Source organism: Tympanuchus pallidicinctus, unplaced genomic scaffold, assembly GCF_026119805.1.
Source record: "Tympanuchus pallidicinctus isolate F22 unplaced genomic scaffold, pur_lepc_1.0 scaffold3, whole genome shotgun sequence".
In the NCBI taxonomy this organism is placed as follows: Eukaryota; Metazoa; Chordata; class Aves; order Galliformes; family Phasianidae; genus Tympanuchus; species Tympanuchus pallidicinctus.
The window spans coordinates 94027521-94044702 of NW_026294747.1; the positions used below are offsets into that span (position 1 = coordinate 94027521).

Below are 17182 nucleotides of genomic sequence, written 5' to 3' on the forward strand. Positions count from 1 at the left end.
ACCATTAAGATACCCATAGAAATTTCAGTATTTCATGTGACCTATGCATTAACCTCATGTTGTTGGGAATTTATTTGTATATATTTTGGAAGTACCTGCACAAAATCCTGCTACATATTTTATTTCTGCAAATGAAAATATTTATTTATTGTGCCAACACCCAGAAAAAGAGGAGTCTATCACTGTAATTTTTTTATTTAAAAATTGTGCTTATCCAAGCTAAAAGCTGATTACTTTTTTTTTTTCCAGTAGATATTGGCAAATATTTAATAAAAATTGAGCTGTCACAAAATTCAGAAGTAATTGAACAGAAGCAGATGCTTTTAAATGTTTTTGGCTTGACCATAACTTAGCACAGTGTAATAAGGAGAAGGAAATCTAAAGCCTTCACAATGAATCATTTATTCACTTATTTTTTAAAATAACATAGAACTCTGTAAGGAACTTGTTTTTATTTAATGAGGAGGGTGAAGGACAGGGAAGGTACAACTTATTTCTTTCCTGTTCCCTTTTCATGCCATCATTACATTTGACATATTTCTGTTTTTTTATCAGTTTCCTTTCTGAGTCTCCCAAATCCCTGTTTTTCTCTTGCCTAGAAGATTAATAAATATGTGGTACTGCAGAATGTTTGGTCTCTTTGCACGTGTCAGTTTCAACCTTTCATCATACTGCTTCTCTGTGCTACCTCTGGCTGTGCAGCCAGGGTAGCTTGTGTTACCTGTTCCTTTCATTCCTGGCCTTTGACAAAAGAGACTTCATTTTTTATAAATCTTATGAGATGTTGTGGCTGTTGGTCACCAACTTTTATTGTGGAATTTGTGGATGCTTTTTTTTTTTTTTTTCCCGCAGAAAAAAAATCTGCTTCTAAAGTTGGAAATTTTGGTCTGTGAGAAATCTTAATTCACTCATTAACTAGGGATTCAGGGAAAACCAGTACCAGTGACAGCTACCTTATGGAACAAACAACAAACCACTTTTTTTTTTTTTGCTTTTTTTAGAAAAGATAAAGTTTTGTTTTTGTGTGAGTCAACTGTGAGTAATGAGAATGATTTTTTCATTTGAAATAACTGAAAGGAGTTGCTATCCGTTTCCTTAGACTACTGGTGAAAATGTGTCTTTGAGTGGTCTCTTCCAAGGCAATTTTCATATTCATCCCCTCTAAATGTTACTGCTGAATGCCTTTAAAACTAGGCTGAGCACATGTTGAAGTAGAGATGTATAAATTCCACTGATGGTTAAAACCATACCTGATCAAAAATATGGGATACATTCTCCTCACAACCATCATCTCCATTTGGTATGCCAGTGTATGCTACCAACAATTCTGCTTCTCATCTCCTTTTCTTCACGGATGGGATTGGCTCAGTCTCTCAGCTTGCCTTACATCTGGACTTTTACTGAATATTTCTTTTATGTGGACAGTATGCTGGGTCACTGGCATGAAACTGAACAGCTGACCGAATTGTGGGCCAGGAGAATTTGCTGCCCACCAGCCTCAAGACCAGGTGTTATGTTACTCAGAGACTTTTCTAAATTTAATTGGTTTCTCTCATTTAACAGTGCATTTTCCTGTCTGTAAACATTATCAGTCTTGATAATAATATTCTGGTTAAGTAATGTGTATACACTATGTAAGTGTATACACTATGTACACATTCAGGCTCCCCTCTTCCCCATTCTGTTCACTGTTCCTGCCATGCAACTTCATATAATGTGTTTGAGTATTCCTTGGTTTGCCTGTCATACGTATATTACTTGTGTTTTTACATAAACACTGATTTTGAGATAGACTTTAGGAACATTCCTCCTCAGCCTGTTTTCTGACTGCTATTTCATGCAATCAAGTATTTTGTTACTGAAGTTGCACAAGCAATGTAATTAACCTGGTGTTTTTCAGGTCTTCACATCACTGAAATCATTGCATTGGCCTTCTTCTTTCTGCTTGCTTCCTTCTCCTGCATGCTGCAGAAGCAACCTATAGTTGTGGTGGTTTTTTTCCTTTTTTTTTTTTTTTTTTTTTTGGCAAATATAACAGCAGCTGAGGTACCAGTAGAGCAATGTAAATAAATGGGACTATTTAACACTAGTTAAGAGTAACACGACATTTGATATCAGAATGTTAAAGCTTTTGTTTAAGTAAGGGTTTATTATTGGCTGCAGATATTAGGGAGAAGGCTATTGAACATCCAAAGAAAGGTTTCTTCATTATGTTGTCAATTTCTCATGCAGTGCTTGTCTAGGATGGAGCTTATTACTTTTACAGGATGAGAATAGACAGCTGGGAATATTAAAATGTTGTATCTGGCTCAAAGACAGAAAAGAAATAGTTTTATTCTGCCTAGATTGCTGAATATTTTTCCTTAAAGAAAACCTGTGAGGGCCACCTCACTTATTTGCTCAGAATAAAATACCCTGTTATAAGTTTTCATTTAAGTGGAAATGAATGCTGGCATCTTTCTGATGTTTTGAACCAAGGTGTCCTTTTTACTTGAAACTGCATGAATTTGTTGAATTTAAATGTTTTGGTAGCTGTCATACTGAACTACACCTTTCTTTGATATTTCCTTGGTGGCCAATAAATATCATCATTTTCAAGTTACACTGAAGTTTTTTACCAGTACTAATCACACTGACATATGATGATAATACAATAATTGTCCAGTAAGAGATGTATTGATAAAAGTTATCAAAAAACATAAAAATTAAAATACTCAACTTTTAAATGTTTTTACTTTGCTTTTAAAAGATATTTCCTTGTCCTTCTGGAGAAAAGGATATGCATAGCATGTGCACTGGCCTGGGGTCAGCTAAGATTGTTGCTGTTTGTAATGCAAATGTCTTCTTTTTGGGAATTGACTTTTTGTTTCATATTGCTTTCTCACTTCCTGAGGCCAGTTGCTTAAACCAGATTTCATGAATATCCCACAAGCTTTTTGAAAATCACAAATGTGGAACTTGTTACTTAGAAATTATGACATGTTAAAAGATGGTTAGTTTTTTTAGTTTGCTTTTTTTTTTTTTTTGTAAGCTTCAGAACAAATGAGTGTGTACTGTCTGCAGAAGCTGTATTAGTATAGTGTGCACAAAACAGTATCTAAATTTACATGATAGAAAGGTAAGAAATTTAGCTGGTAATGTCCAGCTTAAAATAAAAAGCCTATTTATGGAGCCGAGTTTTTTAATATTGACAAAATTGAGTGCTGCCTGTGTCAGTCAACATCTGATTTACCTAATTTAAGTGAATTTAATCAAGGAACTTTGTCTCAAAAAGCATAGTTCTTCTCAGAAAAAAAAAGGAATGTAATTATTTATGTATTACAGCATATTAATACAGGCAGACAGGACTTACTTGTCTGTGATCACTTGTCTGTGATTCCAGTCAGCCATATTCCTTGTGCTGTGGGAATTACCTCCTCGGGGCTCTGGTGTGACTTACATTTCAGTAGGCTCTGATAAGAGGCTCTTTTCAAATAGAGTTATTGCAGGATCTTTACCTCTGCAAGTATGCCTTTGTTGGCTTAGTTTGAGATATCTTGGGAAATTTTTTTGGTATAGATTCTCTCAATAGGCTTTTCATATATTTGGATTTTTATTTTATTTAGCTGCTCATGTTTCCCACCTGGAGAATGTGTCTGAAGAAGAAATGAATAGGCTGCTGGGGATTGTACTGGATGTGGAGTACCTGTTCACCTGTGTCCATAAAGAAGAAGATGCAGACACCAAGCAAGTTTATTTCTACCTATTCAAAGTAAGCTGAACTTGTGCAGGATCTTTTCAGTTTTTCCCCTCACACATAAGCCAGTTTCACTGCTCAAAATGCCCCTCATGCATGTATTGACTTTATCCAGTGAGAGATTTTCTTTTCTTCAGCATGATAATTTAGCAGCTAACCCTGGTCTAGAAATCTGTAGTGCTTGCAATGTATCATATCTTATTCCAAAAGTCAGCTAGATGATTCAGGAGCTAACCCTGACTCCCATCTATAAACTGCTTCCACCCACAGTTCTTTTTGTCTTCACTCACAAACTAGGAAAAGTCACTTGACATAAATGCTAACTAAGCTGCCTACGCATACTTAGAAACGTTTTGTATGAGTTTCAGAGAAGATATGAAGCAATTCATTGTGAAGTTAAGGAGCTATAAATTTATGTGACCAAGAAAATAGATACATAGCTAGGAGATTTTCAGCACTGCTTGCAATGTGTTTTGTATTCTGTTGACTTTCAGTGATCCTGTGTACATTTGTTTTCTTAAATTTATGTATTTTAACAGCTTTTGAGGAAGTGCATTTTACAGATGGGAAAACCTGTTATTGAAGGATCTTTGGAAAGTCCCCCATTTGAGAAGCCTAGCATTGAGCAGGTAAACAAAAACTTTTTTTTTTTTTTTTTTTTTTAAGCATAACCTCTGTTTTTCAAAATATAGCATTTCAGGCAGTTTACAGATGTTTCTGTATATTTATCAAGACAATGACTGAATCTGTAGGAGACTTCTGCAGCTTCTTCTACTTTAGTATTTGTATGATAGTCACATTATTTCACTTCACTCATCATTCATCTTATGCTTTACTGAAACTGACAGGTTTTTTGTGGATTTAGAGAATGAAACTTAAAATACTACTTTTTTGTGCGGCAGTTCTAGTCTTTCTCTGTCTTGTGTGATGAAAAGTGCTGATAAAGTTTTGAAATCCAATATTAAAATGACTTTTGTCTTCAGTAAGTCAATGTAAATGTTACAATCCAGTTCAGTGAGATCATAGCCTTCTCTTTCAAAGGGCACACAACAAAAAAACAGCCCCAAAGAATAGCTGAGGCTTTTATAATTCTAAGTGGATAAAGAGCATATGACAAATTCAGATTTTGCTTTAGCAAGTTCCTGAGAATGGATTTTTGGCATACAAATGGGCCCATTAACTCCAGGGATGCTATGTAGAGGCTTACATACCTCACTCAGTCAGGAGCTGAATTTGTTCCCATTGGTGGATGAATGGCTGCTCTATTGTTAAACAAGACATTTTAAATGTGAAGGCTATTTAGTATAATAAGTCTGTCCTTACAATTATTGCTTTTTGTACTTCAGTATAATAAAAGTTCTTTATTGCTGAATTTTGGAAAGACTTTACCTTAGTTTTTTTTTCAGTTTTAGTATAAACAAGCAATAAGGAAATGTAATAACCATACGTTCCTGGTCCTAAAATATGCTACTAAAAAGATTTTGTGTAATATAGTGGGTTTTTTTCCTTCACACACTTCATTCTGCTTAAGAAGGTAAAGCACAGAGATGAAAGGATAATTCTTTTTCACAACTTATTCTAAAATATTTTTTCCTCAAAATAGACCAATAATTTCACATTTTTGTTTTAGCAGTTCAGCAGCTCAGTAGCAGAATTATAATTGATTTTCAATATAGATGTATTTCGGCAATTACAGTCATGCATTTTAACTATTCTCAATAATTTATAGAATCATAGAATCACCAAGGTTGGAAAAGACCTCCAAGATCATCCAATCCCACCATCCACCTAACACCAATATTTCCTGCTAAACCATGTCCTACAGTATCTACCTTTTCTTGGACACCTGCAGGATTGGTGACTGCCCCACCTCCCTGGGCAGCCCATTCCAGTGCCCTACCACTCTTTCGTAGGAGTATATATATATCCTAACATCCGCCCTGAACCTCCCCTGTCACAACTTGAGGCCATTCCCTCTAGTTCTATCGCTAGTTACCTGGAAGAATTGGCCGACCCCCAGTTTCTTTGGTTATTTTATTGTATTTTATTTTATTTTATGGTTCTTTTTTGTTTTGTTTTAATGTAGACAGGCATATAAAGTGCACTGAAGTGTTGTACTTGTGAAACACTGGCACTTTTTGAAAAAATAATGTACTGAATAGACAAAAAATTAAATAGAAGCCCACAGCACCAACTGTACTATTTTAGGTGATGAAGAATACATACTTTGTTTGCAGAGAAAATGCATAAATCATGCAGCATGGTTAGCATCGAAGTTGTATCTATATGAACATAAAGAAGAAAGCACTGTGGATCTTTCTTTGTTCTCTGATTATTATTATTTTTTAATTTGGAAAACAGCAAAAATTAAAGAATTTTCCTTCTCTACCACTCACTCACGTCCTAGAGAGGAACGGAGTAAAAACACTTGAATGCACTTGACTCTCTGAACAGAAGAGTCAGCTTGTGGCATGTGACTCAGAAAGGACTTCTTGGTCTTTGGTACTTATTTTTTTTCCCATATCTTTTTTCTTCTCCAGGGTAAATAGACATAAAGTGATAAGTGTTCAAGGTCGCGCCTACAAAAATTCTGGGTAAATAATTAGACATTTTTCTTCTCTTTCAAGGGTGTGAATAATTTTGTGCAGTACAAATTTAGCCACTTACCCTCAAAGGAAAGGCAGACAATAGTGGAATTGGCTAAAATGTTTCTGAACCGCATTAACTATTGGCACCTGGAGACACCTTCTCAACGAAGACTAAGATCACCCAATGATGATATTGCAGGTTATAAAGTGAATTATACCAGGTAATGGCATTTTCGCTTGTTACAAATCTTGCTTACGTGTACATAGAGAACCTGTACTCCAAGGTATGCCATGAGAGAATTCCTGTTGTCACTGAGCTTATTAAAAACCTGATGACTTTAATGAAATCATATCAAAGTTGTACACTCATCATTGTGTTGTGAGAGGGGTGCTTTATCAGCCAAAGAAAGGGATTATATGTTTGCAAACAGCTAAACGTAACAACTCTTTTGCAACTCTTATGTTTGCAGAGTTGTCAGTCCAGTTATTGTAAGAGGCTTGTTTAAGATCCTTATGTCATGTACTAGAAATTAGGGCAAGTTCTTACTCAACTTTAAATATATGTATTAAACTTTGCAGAGCATCTGGTTTGAAACCAAATCATGGAAGATATGAACAGTTAAAAAAGAATTCTTAAATGTTTGATTGCCAAATTGTGAAGAGATATCAGATTACTTAGAATTACAGTTCCTGTCTGACCTTTTAATACTCCATCAGAATTCTGAAGAATGACTTAGTCACTGGGGGAAGAAAAGCTAGTGTAAAAAGCCAAGTTGCTTTTAGTTTTACTTTCATCATTAAAACAGTGTGGTACCTTTTCCAGTTAGCGCAGAGACAAAGGCAGTAAGTTCTCACGTCAGTGCAGGCAGCAGTTAGATACCAGTATTGTAAGCAGTCAATGTGCTGTCAGCTCAACTGTTCCAAGGAATGGACAAAGACAGTTTCTCTGTTTGAGGATGAGTATGGACTTCTCTCCTCTTTTTGGATGTCCTTTCTTCTCAAAAATCCTATTCTCTTGAAGTAGAAGAGCAAAAACCTGTGTAAGTATGTACTATGGATAGTGCATTCAGATGAGAAGCCCTGCGACTGAGAGGCAGGATGCTGATCTGTACACTGTCCTTCTACCAAGTCACACCTCTTCCACAAAACTGGAGGGGGTTTTATTGTTTACCAGCAGATGTTATATCAAATCTGTTAGTCTTTGACCTACCATGAAGAGCATGAAGAGTCATCCCATCAAGCTTTTTCCATGCACTGCGACATGAAGTAGCCAGCTATGCTGTAGAAGGGTGTCATGGGTGATTTGAGTGAGTCAGTAGTCTGCCCAGATATGGCCCAGATCGTATCTGTACCTCTGGAAATGTGTCCCTGTACAAACCTGTCACCTCAAACACCTTCTTGGAAGAGGTACTGATGGGGCTCTTCAGATTGTGTTTGATATCTCTATTTTTAATAAATATGTCATAGCCAGAGTTAACTGGGGTCTATGTTTTTAGGAATCAATAGCTACCACTGGATCTGATTGATGGCTTGTGTTGTAAATCATTTTGTAGCTTACAGTTTCTCAAAGCTTTCTGTCCACAGTCCCTAAGGCTTCCTCAGACATGAGGGCCTCTTTTCATCTAGTTCCTGCTTCTCTGTAGAAGCTTCTCTCTTCCTCTGGGATTACGCCCTGCCCTGTCAATAGAGGCACTGCTGTGGGTGCTGAGGAGCACTTGTGCACCAAAGGTGCACCATGTGAATTTTCACAGTCACTGAGTTTGCTTGAAAGCATAATGATTTCTGTGTGACTTTATCAGAGTATTACATGTGTTCTTGTGCTGTAAGAGGAGTGCTTTATCAGCCATGAACATGAAGCAGAGGTCTTTGTACAAATATATCGAACAACAATCTTGCAACTCTTACGTTTGAAAAGTTGCCCTGTCTGATTAAGGTAGAAGAGTTTTGAGGGAGGCTGTACTTTGGATCTGAATGAGACAAGCAGTGCAGAAGCCAGAATAGCCTGTTTACAACGAAAACTGGGTATTTGGGTGTAAACAGGCAAACACCCAAATATCCAGTTTTCGTTGTTAGAGTTTTTGTGATGGTTGTGATCTAATTCTGTTAACCATTGGCTCTGTTCATCTGTACTCCAGTGTTGAAACACTGGAGTCCTGTTGGCCTGCAAAGTCCATGTTCTCTCGATTTACCTCTTCAGTACACTGTGCCTTTTCTAAGAACAGTGACATGACTTGCTACACTTTAATATTTGCTTCTTCATGCAAGACTCGTTATGTAGCAAATTACTGTAAAGGAGAGCATTGAATCACGGCTAATGCGAATAAGCTAGCTGATGAGATACCAGGATTGGAATCTAGTTGTGTTCCAGTGGAACTAGTTAGAAGTGTCACCTCTTTTGTGTACATGTGGGGAAATGCAGAAGTTTAAAGAGGAGAAGATAGACCAAGCCAAGGATAAAGTCTTTGGAGTCACAGGCAGAAGGTGCAAGTGACTTCATGAATGACTTGACATAATCCTTGATGTCAACATGAATTTTAGTGGTATGTGAGTATTGTCTATCACAAGAGCACCTTGTGGAAACTGTAGCATGGAATAAAAGAATATATGGAGACTTAAGAGGGCTTGGCTGATAGTTCTCTAAAAAAAGAGCCAGCCAGACAATATAAATACTATTTAACGTTGTCCAGACTTAATGCGGAACTGATTTATACAATTATATAGCTCTCAGTTGTACTATAAATGATGTAGATAGTGCTTTTAATGCTTTCAGTTATTAATTTATATGTTAGATGGTGATAGCTATCTGATTTTTTTCATCCTTACAGGTGGCTTTGTTACTGCAATGTCCCTCAGTTCTGTGACAGTCTACCTCGATATGAAACCACGCAGGTTTTCGGCAGGACTTTGCTTCGCTCCGTTTTTACTGTAATGAGACGGCAACTGCTGGAGCAGGCCAGGCAAGAGAAAGACAAGCTTCCTCAAGAGAAACGGACACTAATCCTCACCCATTTCCCTAAGTAAGGTGTCACAAAGAGATTACTCGAGGGTAACCACTTGTATGTGACTTTGACATGGAAATGTCTAAACCTGGGGAAAAGGGAACTGGGAGGGGATCTGATTAGTATTTATGAATACATAAAGGAAAGTGAGAGGCAAATGGATAAGGTCAGGCTCTTCTCAGTGATGTGTGATAGGACAAAGAGCAATGGCCTAAAGTAAGCATAGGAAGTCCCATACAAACATGTGGAAGAACTTCTTTATGGTAAGGATGACGAAGCACTAGAGAGGCTGTGGTATCTCCTACTCTGGTGATACTCAAGACCTGTTTGGATGCCTATCTTTGTGACCTATTGTAAGGAACCCGCTTTAGAAGGAGAGTTGGATTTGCAGATTATTGTCTGGGGCTAGAGATGGTTAGTCCTCAAGAGAATGAAAAACCACGTGAACTTTCCAAGGCTGGGTAGAGATAGGTTTTGTTGTCCCTAGTATTATTAACAGTGCCTTTTAATACTTTGAAGAGTGTTAACTGTCTCTGGGGCAGACTTTTACAGGAGTGCTTGGTGTATCTGAGAACAGGATTGTGATCTGGCCTTGAGGTAGGTGTAAGGAAGATTCAACACCACATTGGTACAAGGAGCAGATTTGCACAGGGGAAAGCTGTCCCTATATTTCCAAAGCCTGGAAAAGTTATTTGGACAACATTAAATGTTCACTGCATTTGGGGAAATAAGAGAAGAAAATCACTGTTTACTGAGTGTTTTAAATTTTCTACAGGCTGCCTTGTCTGAAGCGCTTGTCTCTGACTGCTGATGTTATGCAGTGAGATATGCCAGAGTGCTACAGCTCAGAGCATGGAGCGGGAGTCCTGTACTGGGGCTGGGCTCCCTCCTGCTCCTCCAAAGGGTGTTACTGCTCTCAGGAGAACTAGGTGGATGTGGTTCAAAAGAAATATTGTTAGAGATTTGTCATGCAACACAGCTGTAAATGTGCTGTCCGCAGTGTGGGTGATCAGTAGCCCCCAGTTAAGAATGAGAAATGATATCTGAGGAAGGTGTCCAGGACTGCAGATTTCTGAGTTCCTTTGGCGCAGTGACGTGTCTGTCTGAGCCTAGGAAGCAGCCACCTTGGAGCCGAGTGCAAATCGCGCTACCTGAAATGCAGCCTTTGCTGAATATTCATTTGTACTTGTAAGAAGTCACAAGTGGTGAAGTTGCTTTCTAGCCATTATTAGCAGTAGGGATAGCAGCCAGCACCACATGTTGCTGTCCTTAGGTATAAACATGCTGTGTATAAAATACATCAGCAGGACTTGATCTTGAACATCCTTTCCCTGTTCATGAAAGTCTTACCCAGCAGTCTGGTTGCTTTCAGCTGGGCATTTTCTGTATATACAGATGACTCTAGAGAGTAAATGAATGTCAGATATCTTCTGAAATGAATGTCAGGTATCTTCTGGTCTGAAAACTCCTGTTGTGCAAAATAGGATAAGCAGCTGTCTTGCTTCAGAAAGGGAATGGATGTATTAGCCACATGAAACCAAGAGTGCTGGGCAGTCTGCTTTGGAGTTCCTTTCACTTGCAGTAATATTGAGAAAGGTTTAAAGTTTCTGTAAGTGTACCAAAATGAGATGAAAAATACTACTATAAAAGCATAAACATGCAATTAAATGTTGCAGTAACACACTTAAAGGAATGAAAATGTCTTCCTATTGTTAATAACTAAAACTGTGATTTTGTGAATCTGTGAGATGCAGGAGGCAAATATATCTACAAAACACTGGCTTATGTAGGTAGACATATTCTGTCATCATTATATAACATCACTACCTATAATCTGCCTACATTCAGCTTTCTTATTAGTGCTTAGTTTTGGTCTAGATTCTAACTGTTGGTTTGTTGTTTTTGTTTTTGTTTTCCATCAAGTTAGGCACATATTGCTTATAATCAGACAAATTGTTGTAGGCATCATCTCTCTACTAAATTAAGATATTTATTGTCTACTCCATTTTGTGATAGTATGCACATTAATTAATTTGAAGAAGATTGACCAACAGTGTTTTTTTACAGAGTTATTATTTTTTTACTTAGAAAGTCTTTATTCTAAAAAAAATCCTGTATTCTTCTTTTAAGTTAATATTTCATCTGTTTTTGTGCCTAGGTTTCTGTCAATGCTGGAAGAAGAAGTGTACAGCCCAAATTCTCCTATTTGGGATCAGGATTTCATGGTGTCTACTTCTCGAACTGGCCAGCTGGGAATCCAGACAGGTAAGCAGGGTTTAGTGACCCATGCCAGTTCACTGGCTACCTGGCAGCATTTTACCATCTGCTTTGTATGCAAACATGCACTTGATTTTTTGGCATTTGTATAGCTTTTCCTTACTTTGTTTCCTTTCTTTCTCCAGATTTATTCACTTCTCTCCTAGGTAACTCAGAGGTCTGTAAGTCACCCTTGAAATTGCAGGAATACAATGATGATAGTTTTCTTTTGCTCTATCTCTCTATTCTGCTCAACAGCATTTAAAATCTGCTTTTGCAGTTTATAGGTTCACTTGATTATTTTAGGAAGTGAAGACTAGAGTCATTTAATTCAGTATTTTGCAACAATTGCTGATTATCAGTTAATTGAACTGTTATGTCAGGACTTCATCTGATAATTAGTTTCTGAGATTAGTAGAGAAAATTCCATTGTGAGAGAAATACATTTTTTTTCTTAGAAATTCCTAATTTCTGAATTCACAAACTGGTAAATTATGCTTTAGGCACAAATTTATTATAACTCTAAAATCATCTTGCTCTCAGAATTTATTCTTTCATGTACATTTCTGAAGTGCTTCATTTTAATTTGCAGCTCTTAAGCACTGGATTCTTGGCATGGAAATGGCACCAAAGAGCTGTTGCTGGTGATGACACCAGGATAAAGGAATGCAGAGAGAAAGACTGCAGGTGTCCAGATTGAGAGCTGGCACCTCATTTCCCCTCCTCCCTCCCATTTTGGCCTTTCTGCCAAAAATCCTGAAACAAATGAAAGCTGGATGATTTTACATGCGGTGGTTTTTTTTTTCTTCCTTGTTTGGTTTTGTTTGTTTTTAAATTTAGAGAGGTTTGACTGTGACTTTCTGAAAGAGTACTTTCAACCTCTTAACTGGTGTAACAAGTTCTCCCTTCCTTGAGTTTGATTTGTCCAACCAGCCTTTAAATGCTGTTAAAGTGGACAGATGAAGTTGAATGATGAATTTTTACTTTTCAATGAGCCCCTGCAAAAAGTCTTTTCATGAGGCTGAATGCCAGTAACCTTGGCAGACATGTGAAGAAAGCTAATTTTCTTAATATGTGCTCAGCACTGCAGAATAATAAGGCCAGATTTTTGCAGTGAGGTGTAATTAATGCTGTCATCCAGAAGTAGTACAGTTCCTCACTAAGTTTAGGAAAAATATGTTGAGGTAAAGCTCTAGTATCTCTGCTTGCCCACCAATTGCTCTGTTGATATTGATAATGTTACTTTCTAGGTGAGTTGTAGTGAAGCTGAATCCATGGTCATGACAGTTGTTTGATCAGCACTGTAATGGATTTTGTATCCTGATTTTTATTTGTGTGCTTTTCATACCATTGCAGTTATCAATCCTCCTCCTGTTGCAAGATCTGTTTCATATTGTGCAAGCCCGTCATCTCTGGAGCAACCCAGCAGTGGAAATATGAGTCCTGCTTGCAAAGTTTCCTCAGTCCTTGACCCAAACTTAGGTAACAAAGATGGAGACTCACCTTCTTGCTTCTGTTAATGTTAACAGTAGTTATAGTATACGATGACCGTGGCTTTCACGTTGCAGTGAGGTGGTTTTACTAAAAGACACACGCAGACATGCGTAGCTTTTCTCCTCTATGGTAATATTTAACTGGAAGATATGGCAACTGTCTTTGAAAAAAGAATCCATCAGTTTGTTTAAATTCTATTTATATGGTAAAAGTTCTGTATATGACAGACATTGAAAAACACTTCACTTGTAGTGAAGTACCATAACTGATGAAAAAAATGTTTTGTTTAAATAGAAAAGGCAGAGTAGAAGGGGCCATTGCTTTTTATTTTTTATTTTTTTCAAACTTTTGAGGTACTGAAATTGCATACTTATGAGCAATAAAGTAAAGAACAAACGCACACGAGGTTAAACATAATAGCGGAATGAGGTCAGATTATAATAAGGTATTTTGGGAAAAATAAAAAGATGTTGAATGAGTAAGTTCTCCTCATAAACATTTTTCAAATACCTCGATCATGAGTCTATCAAAAGAGTTTGTAAGTCAAAGAAGTGATCACAAGCTTATATGAAATAAGTCCTCAAGGAAGCTGAAGAAGTGAATTGTTAATGTTGTCTGCAGAGGAACTTAGGGAATCTCCTGAACTGCAGCCTTCTTTTTGAAAAACAAGTTGAGAGATGACCTTAAAAGTGGTAAAATGTGTAGTAAATAGTCACAAGAAAAAATGATATTTTCTCAGTGTGTGAAAAGAAATATGGAATTGACAAGCTAATGAAGCTGTGCAGCTGGGCTATCATTCAATTTGCCTTCAGCACTATAGAATTGAAACATCATGGGTACAAAACTGGCTTTCAAAGGGATTCTAAGAAAATTCAGAAAACTTTTAAACTGTGATTCCCATTTCAGATGGTTAGAAGAGAAAATAATAAACTGATTAAAAATTGAATGAATTAATATATGTGTAACACGATATGTGGAAACTTGGCATTTATTTTGTAAAACACATGAATGTCCATTGGTGGACAATGGTGAACATTTGAAAAGAATTTTGAATGATCTAATGTACCCAGATTTCCAGAAAGCTTGTGAGAAATTACAATAAGAAATAAGGAGGAAAGTTAATTCATATATGAATGACTTTAAAAACTAGGAAATAAATAATACGAATAAACAATTTCCACAATGAATTAAGGTTAATAATAAAATTCTATTGCTAATCAAACAATTATGCTGCTTGAAAGTCTGAAAAGGGGACTGAAAAACTGAAAAAGGAACAACTTAATATTCATGTACTTAGAGTACTGTATTTGTGGCAAGACAGTCTGTACAATATACGTAAAATATTGGGCCCTGAACTATCTGGTGGTCTCAGCGTTATTGTGGATTTTCCTGTTTCACAAAACAAAGTGAAAACAAACAAGCAAGCGAAAATGTAGCTCACCGACAAGTGCTATTCACAGTCAAAATTCTCTATCCTGGCTCTGACAAGAAGCAGTCTCAGATCTTTAGGGAAAAAAAAAAAAAAAAAGAAAACTATAAGAAAAAGGTAATTATGGAATGAAATTCCTGTCTTTGGTAAAAGCTTCCTTCATGAATTTGTTTAATTAGTTGCAGTTGCTATATCACGTGTTGGTCTACAGTTAGTAGTATGGTTAATAATTAACACAGTGCATTTTGATTTGGAAACTTCATATTGATTTTCTAAGTCAAATATGTATGACATGTCAGACTGCACTTGTTTGGTATACAGTAAGAGTGAAAAAAATCTATAATGGATACTTAATTCCAATGAATCACAAAATGAAATAGTATGTTACCCAAAAATATATATTGAACACTTACCCTCCAGGTCAGCAGCACAGAATTTCACCACAGATTGTGTTGAGGTAAACAGAGAAGTGAGTAATTTCATTACGATTTTGTAGAGGAACAGAGCAAGGAGAGGTATATTTACCCTGACACTATAGGAATAAAAAATACGTGTAATTCCCCATACTTCACATACAAGCTGAAGATATAGCAGAAGTGCTAGAGTACAGGACTACTTAAAAAAACATAGCTGAGAAATGAGGTGGGATAGAATACAGGAGTAGCAAATAGTAAAAGCAAAAGGAAATGTTGATAGAGGAAGGAAGGGAAGCAGAGGAGAAGTGTTAACTGGTCTTTGTAATGTGCGTCAGTATGATCTAAGGCCTGAGTTGTAAGAAGAGAAAGACAAGGTGATAGTCAAAGGGACAAAGATTCTTGGGAATAATAATCATTATTGTGGCTTTCCAAGACAGAAGGGAGGGAACTTTCTCAGGATCCACCACTTATTTTTTACATTAACTCTTTACATCTGACCAACGTTAAAATAATGCTCTTTTTTTTTTCCTCTTAGACTGTGCATGTTACACGTGTGTTAGGTTCAAAGTATTATCAATATCTTGTTGTATATTGTATTTACTCTTGAGGTGGCAGTGGAAGAATAATACTTTATTGAAATACAGCAGTCTCACGAAAGGGCAAAAATTTTTAATATTGTGTGTGCAGCAATGCATATTAGTGAGCAAGAAGTCAGTTTTGATAGCATTTTTGTGACTGTGCAAGATAAATTTGTGATATAATTACATCAACTAAGGAATATTTCATACTGTGTACTTTGTACCAACATAACTTCACTGACAATTTGGCCTCAGTTTAAGAACTTTGAGAAAGGGATTCTTAATGTAATTTTTTTTTAATCATTCAATTTAAATGGATTGGGTAAATCATAGTTACTTTATTTATCATACTGGCATGTGTATTTGTTGGAAAGTACCGTACTTCTCTGATACACTGCCACCTAATCTTGCTATTTTGTTTCAATTTCTTCTACTTTTAATTTTGCAGAGTTTGTGAACAGCTGATGTCAGACATTGTTGTCCTATTACTTTTGGAGGGACAGCATGTCCCAAGTCTAAGTGCTTTTGTTATCTTGGAGAAAAAAGAAGTGAAGGTCAAAGAGCTGAAATGGAGACTTGTAGATGTTACCTAACCTCATGTTCCATGTTGACTGGGGATGGATAGTATCCTGTGCTGTAAGGCTGAGTTTTGTTAGCACTGCTCCAGATTACTTTGTGGGTTTTTTTTCAGAGGTTAACTTCTGTTCTAGGTCCCTGAGGCAGTGTCTTACACCCAGCATTCACGATTAAAGAAACAGAGTCTGAAATAACTTGAGGTCTTTACCTTGATAATATATTCCTTATTGCAGTGCTTCTTCATCCACTATGTTTACCTCACTTACAATTTTTGAACAGCTGATGCTGTTCAGGCTTTTTGTAGGTTCATACTTGGTATATTAGTATTTAAGATTCAAATTTCTTTTCTATCTATAAAAAAAACCTTCAAATCCTAGCTTCTTATTAGAAAGTGATTAATTACAAAAGTGATTAACCTTCTGCTTATGTGTGAGAATATTTAAACTGATTCACAGTCATGCTCTGCTTCCTCTTAGCTGGTTTCATGAGTATAGTGATTAAACTGTTTGTGAAAGTTTGGTCTTTTTAAATTTGTCCTGGCTTTGTTTTGTAGGGGAAAAGAGAAAAAATAACGAACCGTATTCTCTGGAGGACTCGAAAAGACCAAGGGTTATAGGAGATATTCCTATTGAGTTGATCAATGAAGTGATGTCAACAATTACAGATCCTGCGGCAATGCTTGGGCCAGAGGTGAGGAATGTATAGACCTGATCTGTCTGTAAATGGCCAGTTTTTAATAAATGTTCCATATGAACTGAGTAAGACAAGAGTCCACAAAACGTGCTATACTATCTGTATGAAACATACAGTCTTTAAAAAGGTATTTTAGGTAAGCAAACACTATCGGTGAAATGCATCATTAAAATGAAGAATAATCTAAATTTTCTTAAGGCTTTGTGTGCTGTTTGCAAAGAGATTTGAAACTATAATAGTGAAGAAGTTGTTTTGAGGTTATTTTGTAATATACTTTTTTTAGCAGGATAATTCCAGAGTACACTTTCTGTTGTTAATCATATATACAGACTGTCAGACAAGGCAAAATATGTTCAAGTCCTGCACAAGGATGAAAGACTCAAATTTAAATCTTCTGTCTAGTGCAGAAGAGCTGAT

The 17182-nt window shown here is 36.5% G+C and overlaps 1 protein-coding gene across 1 annotated transcript in view; it reads left to right on the top strand.

Annotated features, from left to right (window-relative positions):
* Window positions 1–17182, top strand: part of KAT2B (lysine acetyltransferase 2B) — a 40226-nt gene that overhangs the window by 8585 nt on the left and 14459 nt on the right. The window contains exons 3-9 of the mRNA XM_052692315.1: window positions 3606–3751; window positions 4276–4365; window positions 6364–6545; window positions 9150–9341; window positions 11482–11588; window positions 12936–13061; window positions 16626–16762. Coding sequence (XP_052548275.1) covers window positions 3606–3751; window positions 4276–4365; window positions 6364–6545; window positions 9150–9341; window positions 11482–11588; window positions 12936–13061; window positions 16626–16762 — 980 coding nt within the window. The remainder of the gene's footprint in view (window positions 1–3605; window positions 3752–4275; window positions 4366–6363; window positions 6546–9149; window positions 9342–11481; window positions 11589–12935; window positions 13062–16625; window positions 16763–17182) is intronic.